This window comes from Centruroides vittatus, unplaced genomic scaffold, assembly GCF_030686945.1.
Source record: "Centruroides vittatus isolate TY-2023 unplaced genomic scaffold, ASM3068694v2 scaffold_712, whole genome shotgun sequence".
Taxonomy (NCBI): domain Eukaryota; kingdom Metazoa; phylum Arthropoda; class Arachnida; order Scorpiones; family Buthidae; genus Centruroides; species Centruroides vittatus.
Window position 1 is genome coordinate 1,372,432 of NW_027122715.1, and position 13,287 is coordinate 1,385,718.

At 26.6% G+C, this 13,287-nt stretch overlaps 1 protein-coding gene across 2 annotated transcripts in view; it reads left to right on the top strand.

The window, feature by feature from the left end:
- LOC136989583 (dipeptidyl peptidase 3-like) overlaps positions 1-13,287 on the top strand; it is a 37,904-nt gene that overhangs the window by 21,946 nt on the left and 2,671 nt on the right. For both annotated transcript variants that reach the window (XM_067287799.1, XM_067287798.1), the window contains exons 10-17: positions 2,717-2,775; positions 2,930-3,124; positions 6,114-6,220; positions 7,417-7,572; positions 8,738-8,862; positions 10,989-11,109; positions 11,648-11,827; positions 12,893-13,055. In XM_067287799.1, the coding sequence (XP_067143900.1) occupies positions 2,717-2,775; positions 2,930-3,124; positions 6,114-6,220; positions 7,417-7,572; positions 8,738-8,862; positions 10,989-11,109; positions 11,648-11,827; positions 12,893-13,055 (1,106 nt within the window). The remainder of the gene's footprint in view (positions 1-2,716; positions 2,776-2,929; positions 3,125-6,113; positions 6,221-7,416; positions 7,573-8,737; positions 8,863-10,988; positions 11,110-11,647; positions 11,828-12,892; positions 13,056-13,287) is intronic.

Sequence of the window (13,287 nt, forward strand, 5' to 3'; positions counted from 1 at the left end):
TATACTTCACTCACAGAAATAGTTTTTCCCATATTCATAAATAATCTATATTCACTTATATTGAAATGCATTTAAAAGATATTTTGCAGAATTTAATTAATCACTGCAAAGCCTGTGCAGTCTGTGAGTAATTGATGATTCCATTGTTGATTTGATTGCTTCACTACCATGCTTATTAGTTTTTCTTAAAAAACTAAACAGTGTTGTTTTTGGCTTAACTATAAAGCATATAAAATATCCTTTATAGTTAAGCTAATACAAAATTATAGTTACATATCAGTTTTTTTTTTCTGAAAATGTAGAATATCCAGAATAATGTCTACTATTGATACCATTGAAAGGACATTAAAATTTCAAGATGGATGGTAGTATGGTTGATAGCAAATTGCAGGATGGAATATACGATGTAATTCTATTTTAAATGTTTCACTTGTCCGTAAACTGGGCAAGTAACCCATTGGTTAAAATTTGAATTCAAATTTATACAAATTTTCTTCAGAGCATTCAATTTTCAAATATTAAAGCAATTTCAATAACTTGAAGCATGTCTTAGAAGTAGACCAAACACATTTGTTTATGTTAATTTTTTGGAATTCCATTATAAATTAAACATAAAAACAGTAGTGATAAGTTAGTGTAGTTTCAGATATATGCATAAGCTTAGTGGTGAATAAACTTTAAAGACAAGCAAAAATTCCACTTAAACAACTAACTTAATTAAAATTATTGTTCAATCATGTTCACATGCTTTAAAAAGAAAATTAATAGGTTTATACAATAATAAAAGAATAGTATTGGAATAATTCTTTCGAAAAGTAGAAAACCAGGTAATTTATGTTGACAAAATTTTAAATACAACTGAAAAAATAACTGCAAATAATAGATCTAAAATCTTGTGTACCCTCCACTTTTTGAATAACCTCAAAAATACAGTCTGGCATACTTATAATAAATGTTTTGAGTATGGAAGTTGGTATAGCATGCCATGCTCCACTGCAACTTTTAAGTCTTTTACTGAACTGTATTGTTTTCTATCAGCCTATACCAAGGGTCGGCAGTTTGTCAAGTGAGAAGAGCCAAATTGGCATGGAAACAGGATAACAAAAGTACCAGAGAGCCGCATCGAGGCTTAAATGCTTGACCGATCGCCGACCATGTTGAAAGACGTCCCCTAGTGAGCGTTACAGGCATTTTGTGACAATAATAATTTCCTATTACAAATATACTGAATTATTTATATTGTTATTGGCTATTGACCAAATGAATAATAGTAATTTATACTGTTAATGTAAATAATAATTTATATTGTTAATTTAAATGTGCGAAATATGACACACGACAGGGGCGCCTCTAGTGGCCTTTTTGGCATAATGTTACATGGACAACGGACAGACGCACATTCAATGGGTTATATATATAGATATGCTTCAAATGCTACCACTCGCATGCGATTCATATTGATCAACGCGAGTGTGATCATGTGCGGACAGGCTAAAGAGGGGTAGAGAGTATGTCGTACGAGTCGAAGTTTGTTCGGCGGCTCTATCTCATAAACTGGAGTTATAAGGCTGCTTGAGATGAGGTGAAATTGGAGTTTATGTCCGAAGAGCCATAAACGTCTATGCAAAGAGCCGCACTTTCCGACCCTTGGCCTATACAGTTTGAGAGCACATCCTAGATATTCTTACTTGGGTTTAGATCTGGAGATTGAGTGGATGATCCAATGGTTGAACTTGCTTTTACTGAAGCCAATTTTTTGTGGTGCAAGGTGAATGGAAAGATGCATTGTCTTGTATAAAATAAAATATTCTGCCTGCTAATTTTCATACAGTTGGAAGTAAAGTAATTTCAATCAGCTTCTGATACTTTTTGAATCCATCCATCTATTTACGAATTCAGTTGGTGACTTTCCCTTTCAAGAAATGATGCCCCGCACCATAATGGAGCTATCACCCATCTGTCATCAAGATAAAATACTTTTTTCTTTGTGCAAATCATGAAAATTATAGTTCAGGCCATTTGTACCATTCAGATTGAACATTTTTTATCTGAAAAAATAACCTATTACCATTCTGTATCCCAGGACATGTGATCTCATGCATAAGTCAATCTTGCAGTTTTATGTTCTTTAGTTAGGGTAGATTTTCTTTTCAGTTTCTTTCCTCTAAGTTGTTCTGAGGATTTTATCACTCTTTGAACAGTACAGGGATGAACTTTTAACTCTAATTGATTTACAATTTTTTATGCTGATGCCACACTTTTGCTTGCAACCCTCAAAATTTGCCTCTTATTTCTTGCATTAAACTTAGAACAACAACTTCCACCATTGGTTTTTTTTTAGTTCTATTTATCACTTTTTTTAATATAGTTGTACACAACATTGTGACTCCTTCCTGTTTGGGTAGCTAGAGCATGATATTAATAGTTTTGTAACTGTGGCCATAAAATATCAATTTGTCCTTGTTCTTTCTCTTTCGGTTTTACACTTTTACACATGTTTGACAGATGATATTTTGTACACAAATATATGCAAATATTTCTTTATATATGTACACATTCTTAATTATTTACATTTATATGAAAATTTGCAGTTATTTTTTCAGTTGTATTTAAAGAATCAGAATTAAAATTTTACTTTAAAATAAACCATAATCATTTATAATTTATGTTTAAAAATTAAATATTATTTTAATTAGATCAAATTTTAAATTTTCAGTTACATAGGATTTATTGAAACGTATAGAGATCCTGCTGGAATGAGAGGAGAATTTGAAGGTAATTTCATATTCATTTGTTAATAATTATTATTTGTATAAAATTTCAACACTACAGTTTTTGAGAATTTATGTATAAAATTTGAAATAGTAAATAATTTTTAACATAATTTATAAGAAAGCATTATTTTTATTATTGAATTTTATTTCTATAGGATTTGTTGCAGTAGTAAATAAAAATATGAGTGCCAAATTCAATGAACTTGTTAATAATTCTACAAAATTTTTACCATTATTACCTTGGCCTGCTGCATATGAAAAAGATAAATTCTTGAAACCAGATTTTACATCTTTAGATGTATTAACTTTTGCTGCAAGTGATATTCCTGTTGGTATATGTATACCAAATTGTAAGTATTACAAAATCATTTTAAAAATTTTATTTATGCTAATGTGTAATGGATATTTTATATATAATATTAAATTGAAATCCAGTAAATGTATTATAATGTTAACCAACTAAAATTCTACTTTTATTCTGAGTTCATAGCATAAAAATATACTGTTCAATGCTACTTTTTATGCAAATGAGAAATTATTGTTAAACTAATCAAATAATTTATACATATCTTATAACTAAATGTTTTAAAGATATGAGCCCATATGAGGTTTCATGTGAAGGTATTTCTTAAGAAACAATTATTTATTTAATACCTTAATATCAAGTTACTGTTAAATCTACATAATATACAGTCAAACCTCAGGTTTTGAATGGCTCACTTTTCAAACAAATCAATTCATGAACAGGATTTCAAACTCATATTTGCCCCAGTTGGCATATGATAACTTTGTTGCCAAACGATACTCAGCAAGAGCCAACCACAGATTAGAGAGACACAGATAGTCAAGTCCCTATACTTCCTATGTTAATTAATTAAATAAAGTCGACGGCTCAACCAATCAGTGTTAATAAAAACAGTAGGATATCAACCTTTTTCATTTTCTAATTTTTGAAATTAATATTCGTATTCTTTCCTAATTAATCTATTTTTCAGATAGGTCACTTTATCTGATTATAGGTCTTTGATTTTTATAATACAACTTTCAGGACTACTGATTCAGAAGTTAGTGGCGCTGAGATCACCCACATCATTAGACGTCATGACCCGAATCATCAATGATGTTACTATTTAAATTAGATTTCAATGCACATGCAGGAAATATATTACTACTTTTTTTGTTACATGCTGCAGTTGAATTTAAATCACATTAATTAATAAAAACTGTGTTAATTGACTCTCATAATATAAATGGCATCCAAGAATTTGTCTTTAAAGGTGCTGAAGTCAAATTATTTTAAGTTTATATAATATAATACAGTATTTTATTATATACTATATTATGTTGCATCTGTATAAAAATATTGCAAAAGGTTAAAAAAAAAAAAAAAAAAAGCTTTATTTGGGGATCAGGAATGGATTAATCCATTTATATTGTTTATGAGAAAATTTGTTCAGTTTAGAAAAACTTTTAGGAACAAATTATGTTTGAAAACCAACATTTGACTGTATTTTGATTGATTATAACATACGATCTGATCAGTTGTCTACTATTAAATTTTAACTATTATATGATATAAAGAAATAGTGACATCAGATTAATGAAAAATCAAAGTTTTTAAACAATTGGTAGTATTTAAAACTTCCTTGTGAAATTATTCTTGTCTAAATTACCTGGTGCATATATCCACTTGATTGCTTACTTGCAGTCATGTTTTGCATCATAAAACTAGGTGTGAATAGGAATATTATTTTTTAAGAAATCTGAGTTAAATTAATATTATTAGAGGAATCTACAAATTCCTGATGTCAGTTTTTTCTATTAGTGTAATTTTGAAAAAGTAATTATAATAATGTAAAATGTCTCTCACAATATGAATTATTAAAAAAAAAATTCACTGCTTACAGCCACCATCTTACATATATCCCAGAACAACCTATTGTAAAAGTTTTTTTTCTTCATATGTACAATAACAACATGGTTAAATGTAAAGGTTGTATTATAAAAATCAAAGACCTATAATGCGATAAAGTGATCTATCTGAAAAATAGATTAATTAGGAAAGAATATGAATATTAATTTCAAAAATTAGAAAATGAAAAAGATTGATATCCTGCTGTTTTTATTAACATTACGCATTAGCATATTGTCATGTGGATATGTTTATTCAGAAATATTTTTTTTTTTTTCTGATAACAATTAAATTTTCTACCAGTATAATGAAGGCTATTATTTAGTGATAGGCTATGAAATATTACATAATATAGTCTCATCATTATGTATTTATTGATAAAACTAACAAATTTGATTTTATGAAAACACTTTAATAAATTCAGATTAACTTTGATTCAGAGAAAGTTTGAGCTGTCAATCATCATATGTTACATCACTTTTACACAAACATTATTAAACCTATGTTATGATGGTGATTTATAAAAAGACTGATTATGTTTTGGTTAAAGTAAGAGTTTGGCTCTTTAAATAATGATTTGTTTATTTGGTTTAATTGTCTTGTTTTGAATTTTCTTAAATAAAAATTTTAAATGATGAATCAATAAATTGAACTATGATTAACCTTTAACTTTCAGCACCATCCTTGCATTTCCATTATTGCCCACCAGTGGCCAAGTGGTTCTTTCCCTGAACACTGGGAATTTGGTTGTGGGTTCATGCCTTCTCTGGATGGGCTGGCCATGTGGAGTTTTCTGGGTTTTCTCCACATCTGTAATGCTTGAATAGGGTCAGTTACCCTTAAAAAGACCTCCCGGAAGGCATCCCCTAGGCAGATCGCCCAAGTGTTGTGCTGTCAAACTTAACAAAAAAAACAAACAAACAAATTAACTAACTTTCATTATTATTTATTATTATTATTATTCTAGTATTGTTATTAATTAATTATAAGTGCTGGAAGTGCAAGGGCTGTATTGGAGGTCAAAAGTTAGAAATTTTAAATGGAGAAATGTTAGATGATGATAAATATTGAAAAGTAAAATAAAATAATTACCATATTCATAATTAAAATATGTCTTTATTTCTGTGAATGTCCAATTAGAATTTTAATATCTGGTAAGTATTATCTAAGATTTCATAACCAGTGTATTTTCAGTTTATGAAATTAACATTTTAAGCGTTAAAATCTAAAAAGTTTAAATTCTCTTTTTGCCAGATTTTAAGCTTTTTTTTTTTTTTTTTTTTTTTTTGTTATATACAAATGTTAACTACATTATTAATGTATGAATTTGAAATTTCTAGTGCAGAATTTATTCAAATGTCATTAGATCATATATGAAACTTATTAATGTTAAACTGTAAACATATATCTTTTTATAATTTTTATAGATGATGAAATTAGACAAGATGAAGGCTTCAAAAATGTGTCTTTGGGTAATGTTCTATTGGCAAGTTTTAGGGAAACATCACCAAACTTTTTAAATAAATCTGACCAAGTAAGTTAATTGTTATATAAAATATATTCCATTTAATTCTGTTTTTCAGATTTCAAACTTCATATTTTTAAAACTTTATTGTACTTATTTAAAGAGGTATTTGCTATAGTGTTTTTTTGACAATGTTTGTTTGCATATTTAAATAAGTTTTATTTATAAAATGTAAAATTTTAAAAATACAATTAAATAGAATATTGTTAACAAAATATGCTGCTATTCAGTTTTTTGTATTCAAAGTTTTTAGTTCATTTCAAATTAAATTTTAGAAAGTTCTGAAAATGGAATTTTATTTTTTCTAGTTTGACATTTTTAAATATTAAAAATGTCAAACTAGAAAAAATAATATTTCTTTAAGTAAGACTGATTAAAATTTATGAATAAATAAAGAAAAGTTTTATACTCAGGGTTCCTACACACTTGGAAAGTCAGGAAAAATCAGGGATTTTCATTAGTGTTCAGAAAACTGTTCCCTGAATACTGGGAGTTCGGTCATGGGTTTGTGCCTTGTCTTAGATGGAGTGGCCACATGGAGTTTTCTGGGTTTTCTTCGGGAAATTTGTCTCCTTGGCTGCCTTGTTGATTTTTCTTGCTGACAAAATGCTTGACTAAGGCCAAGACTTCACTAGCATAAAAACAATCAGGAATATAAGATCTGGCCTTATTTTTGGGGAAACACAGTAATTGGTAAATAATGCTTTTTTCAAAACCATGTAGATTTATAGTTGTGGATTAATAACAGCATAAACTATTATAATTTAATAAAACATTTTATTTTTAGTTTTAATAAATTGGCAATTATAAAAATATATATATATATCAGTTAATTAGAAAAAAATAACTAATTAAAAAGTTAAGAAGCAACAGCATATGTGCATAGTAAGTCAAATGCTGTTTTATTTTGTCAATTTGTCATACTGTAAGGGGTGTGAGGGTCAGGGAATTTGAACAAAGTTGGTCAGGGAAAGACATGGAATTTAAAACAAAAATTTGAGTAGGAACCTTGTATATTAAATGATGAAACTTGAGGAAAATATTTAAGCTATACAGAACTATAAAAACTGTATATCTGTGTTGTTAATATTGATTATTTAAATATCAAAAATTCTCAATGCAAAGAAATTTTATCTTATAAATATAAGATAAAATTTCTTTTATAGATCTTATAAATATAAATAAGATAAAATTAATTTATTTAGGAATTATTTAGTAAACACAGAGTAGGAGCTTTTGAAGTGCAAGTAGGCTTGCATGAACTTCTAGGTCATGGAAGTGGAAAACTTTTCAGAAGAGATAAAGATGGTTCTTTCAATTTTGATAAAGAAACTGTTCTTCATACAGAAACCAAAGAAAAGGTAATTATATTTTTTAAAAATTAAGTTACAGGCAAAATATCCATATTATAAACATTAGTAAAAAAAGTAAATTTTCTGTAATATCACTTCTTGAATTCAATGTACATTTTTATCTCTACTAGTTTAATTTATCAAAAAAAAAAAAAAATTTGTAATTATTTGTAAGTTAAATTTTTTGCAATGTTTTGGAAGATAATGAAAAAATTTATCATTAATCAGAAATCTAAATCCCCTTGTTGTTCAAGCATTTTATCATTATAAGTAAACGTTCTAAATATTATAAACAATTTTATATATATTTTTTTTCAATTAAGATATAATTTTGTTTATATTTAAACTGTTTTGTAGACACTTAAATGTTTTGTCAACTGCCAGCCTCAATTTGAAACTGCCGGTCAAGCTGACCCAATACCGGCTGGGTGGCAAATTAATGTCACCTTATCTTCCCTAAAACGGTGACAGTTAAATCCAACTGAGTGCAATCTCTTGTCACTCTGACAATGTGAAAGAAAAGTCTGCCATGACAGATGTCATCTTATATATGGTTGTCACATGCTCTCTGCTTTGGCAATATAAAAGTTTCCAATAAACTAATACTTCATTGTTAATATTGTAATTTGAAAAAATTTTTTAAATCTTCGACTGAAACAAATAAGTTTCTTGTTAAATGTAAAAGAATCATTTTAAGAATCAGAAATCGTGATGAGATTTGCTCAATTCCGATTCCTGGAAAATGTCCTATTTTTCCGATCCTCGACTTTGATTAATTGTCTCATTGCTAGTTGATAATACTATGCATAAATTCTGTTCAATCTATGAACAAAATTACTTTTCTGAATCACTTAGTAAAACATTTTCAATTAAATTTAAGAATTTCATGTAGCGCCATTGCATTGCTTTATGGAAATTGGAACGTTTAAGCGAACATCTATGAAAATTCATCGAAATATGCCTGTAATATTAAAATGAAATCAAAGTATTTTTAGTTTTAAGATTTATGAAAGTTTTTCCATTTTTTTTACATTTATTACAAAATTTTATATTATAAACATTTTTTTATTTTGTTTTGATGCAGAAAGTATTTTTTCTACATAATATAATAAAAAGAATGTATGTAAAAGTTTTCCACAAATTTCATAACATTGTTTCATTTATTTTGATTTAGATTTCAAGTTGGTATGATGAAGGAGACACATTTTATTCTAAATTTGCAGCACTTGGGTCATCTTATGAAGAATGTAGAGCTGAATGTGTGGGATTATATTTATCAGTTGATCAAGAAGTTTTGAAGTTAGTTGTTATAAAGAATTATAGAGTAAAATTTAAAATTTTGACTTTATAATTTATCCTTTTTTATTTCCCTTCTTGATTCAACTATAATTAAAGAATAATCTTTGGTTTTCCTTAAGTGGATAATACATTTGTTATATTTGTCATCTAAAATGATATATTTATAACATTTCTGAAATTTATTAATTAATGAATCTAAAAGATAAAATTTATTTCTTAAATTTCAGGATTAAATTTAATTTGCCAAATGAATGACAATAAAAATAACAAGAATTATGAAACAATCCATATTCTCTTATCTTTTTGGCAAATGAGACTAAAGGAAAAATTTCTCTTTGAATTACACTTAATGACTTTAATTTGTTTCTGAAAACTCTATCACAAAGCAAAGTCATTAAATGAATAAGCAAATCCCATTCATTTCAATGGGAAAATTATAATGTGTTTTATTTCAAAGATATCTAAACAATTTTCACAGATAGAAAAATATATCAATTGAGAACAATGAAAACAAGTGTTACATTAGTAATAAACAACAATCTGAAAGTAAATAAATACAATTTGGACAGAAAATATAACATAATGAAAGGTGTTTTTGAGATAAGAAGATTTAATATGATGAGTGATTGTTGTTGATAAAGGAGAAAGAACTCATTTTCTAGAAAGTTGTATAGAGTTAAGTGATCCATCTTCAGATTCCATGTCTAAATCAGATGTACTCAATGATAATTTTCTTTTTCTTGATACTTTCAAACTAAAAATTCTTGATATGAAAGGCTTTGATATATCTGTAAAATTGGAAATAACTCTAGGTTAAAGAAATTCAAACTGAAACTTTTTTGCTTCGTCATACTTTATATTCATACATCATCATCATTTTTATTTTTATTTATTATTTTTTTTTTTTTTTACTTTATCTCTATGGATACTAAGAAAGTTTTTAATCAGACGATAAGGAATGGGACACATTTCTGGACCATACCACCCCAAAAAATTCCTTCAGTTTTTCAACTCGCTAAATGTGTTCTTAGATTCTTTAAAGAAATAGACTAACATCTTAACAGCTTGGTCATCCAAGCAGTTAGGGAGCTTTCTGTACATCATCTTGAAGGGTACAAAGCATATGCAAGCATTTTTGAAATTACTGTAATTTGCAATAAAAGCATGGACAGTGCTTTTTGTGTACAAAAAGCATTGTCCATGTTTATAATTTATTTTTTGAAGTATTCAAATTTTTCTTTGGCATTTTCTTCATCTTCATCAGAGAACCTATATTTATATTTGAGTTTACCTAATGCAAGTTCTTCATCATGAGATTGCAAATATTCCTCAGTATCATCTGCATCAACTTCTGGAACCCAGCCTCTTTTGCAAAAACCAAAAATCTTTGCTTTTACATCAGCTATTTCATTAAACTCTGTAACATTTGCAACAAATCTGAAGACAGTTTTTCTTCCATACAGAATTCATTGTGGAGTGACTCTTTTCAAATCATTATAATTTTTCTCATTTTGCATCATTTTCTTTTCTATTTCTTTCAATTTATTTTGAGCTCATCATTACAACATTCAAAATTTATTTCTAAAATAAAGATTAAATACAACACTTTAAAACATACAAATTATTCATATGCACAACAGACAGAGTATCTTGTTACCATTTTTAGAATAAATTGGTGACTATGTTTTTTATTAAAGGATTTTTTTAACCAAAAAAGTTATTATACAGAAAAAAAATGGCATTGTTACCTGGAAAGTGGTATAACTTTTCAAAAGCTATTATAGTAAAAAGACATTAAATGAGCAGTTAAGGGATAGGCATAAACTTACTTTCATTTTTTTTAAGAATATATTGAATTCTTAAAAAAATACATGCATTAAAATCAAATTGATATATGGAGATTTTATGGAAAATGCAAAGATCCATATTATGTGATTACTGTTTACATGATGTAAAGTAATCACATAATATGGATCTTTGCATTTTTCTGGAAATTAATATGTCTATATAGAAATGTTAGACAGCAATATCAATGTAAAAATATAAGTTTATATTGATGTGATATCAATGATGATTATTTTTATAGATTTAAGACTGTATTTGAATGATTAAAAAATTTGTTACAGAATATTTGGCTATACAAAAGATGAAGCTGAAGATGTTACTTATATGAATTGGCTTGGAACAGCTTATAAAGGACTTGAAGGATTGCAAATGTATGAGCCTAACTCTAAATCATGGTTACAAGTTAGTATACAGTTAAATCTTATAATTCATTATGTCAAAATTATTTTATGATGAATTTTTTATCATAGTGATCCACTTTCAGATTCCATGTCTAAATTAGATGTACCCAATGATAATTTTCTTTTTCTTGATACTTTCACACTAAACATTCTTGATATGAAAGGCTTTGATTCAAATTAAAAATATACCACCACTATACAGAAATAAAAATAGTGATCAGAAAGGGTTTTTTTTTAATGTTTCCATTTTTATTTGAATTAAAAATAAGAAAGAAAGTAGGAAAACATTTAAACTATTGTATACAGAAGAATATCTTTGTAATAGTGCTTATGTGAACATATATGTCAGCAGGATAAGTAGTAATTTTTTTCTTATACAGTATGTATATCTTTTATAATGTTAATTACTCATATAATTAACATTTTCATACTGATTATTATAAATGATTCCTCTAACCTTGTTGTAAAATAACTAGTTTAATTCTAGAAATAGTTTTATCATCTGAGATTTTTCTCTAAATATGCAATGTTTATTTTAGGCTCATTGTCAAGCACGTTATGTAATACTTCAAGTACTTTTGGAAGCTGGAAATGGTTTTGTTAATATAGAAAAAACAGATGGTGCTGATGGTAAACCTGATTTGCTGTTCACAATGGATCGAACCAAAATCAAATCTGTAGGAATGCCTGCAATTGAAACTTTTCTGAGAAAATTACAGGTAAAGACATTTAAATAACTAGTAATTCATAAATGTCAATTATATTTTACATAAACCATTTTTTTATTAAAAGTTATAATTTGAATTAAAATTACAATTGTAAACAAATACAAATGAAGTATTTGTATTTGAAGTCTTCTTACATATCCTTTTCAAACCTAGAACACAATTATGACATTAATGGAATCAACCTTTTCTTGTAAGCTTTTTTCTGCTTGTAAAAATAAAAACCATTGAAAATTTTTTTGATGTCAGGCACCTGTAGAAAAATTTCAGTTTAGATGTGCTATGGATTTTTTTATTTTCTAAAGTTATAATATATTTAAAATTGTTTAATTGTTTTAGATCTCACTATTCTATTTTTACTATTTCTATTATGTAACTTTTTGATTTGGTACACATTTATGTTTCTCATATGTTCTTTATTATTCTGAATCAAATGACTTCAAACAAACTTTCAGGAACAGAATAGTTTATTGGTTAGATTAAAATAACAAAATAAATGCATCAAAGTAACTCAAAACAGCAAAAATATATACTAAACAAGAGCTAGAGACAATTTTTGAATAACCTTTTTTACTTTAAAAAGAATTATTTATTTGACAATTTGCTTAGACAAAAACCTTATACCAGCATCTTTATTAGATATTAGAAAAATGTCATGCAACATTATATATTATCATAAAAGTACAGTTAAGTAACTGGCTAGCTAAATAGAAAACTTGATTTTATAAAAAAAATAAAATCAAAATTTCAAAAGCAAAATTTTCTAGAATTTTAGTTATTGGCATTGAAAGGATACACTGCTGAATTAAAAACTATAATGAAATAAAATTTTAAGTGCATTCAAATATTATAGCTTGAAAACATTTGAAGCATTCAAAAACTACTAAGAATTATTTAAATACTTAAGTTGAATTAGCTAAAAAAATTTATAAGAATTTGTTTTTGTAAAAAAAAAGTATTATAACAGTTAGTTGTTTTGTATTTAACTTAATACTATTAAAATTTTTATAATTAATAAAAAATAATGTTGTTAAAGTATAAATATTATTGTAATTATAGGTATATAAAGCAATTGCTGATGTGGACAGTGCTACCAAAATGTATGAGAAGTATTCTGCTGTATCAAAAGATGGACCTTTTCCATTTCTCAATTATAGAGAGATAGTTATGGCAAGGAAAAAGCCTCGAAAGATGTTTGTACAGTCAAATACTATTTTAGAAGGTATTTATTTTGTTTAAATTATATTTAAAATAATTTACTTTTTGTAATAAAATATAAATTTTTTCACCAAATTCTTATGTCAAAATATCTTTAAGAATGAATGAAAAACTATTATTTGAACTAGCCTATTGCTTCACAAAACTAAGTAATACTTATTAAAATAAAGTTTCAAAATTTATTTTTGATGTTTTTGAGTATAAACAAAATTTTACTTTAGAAGATGTAAAATGTT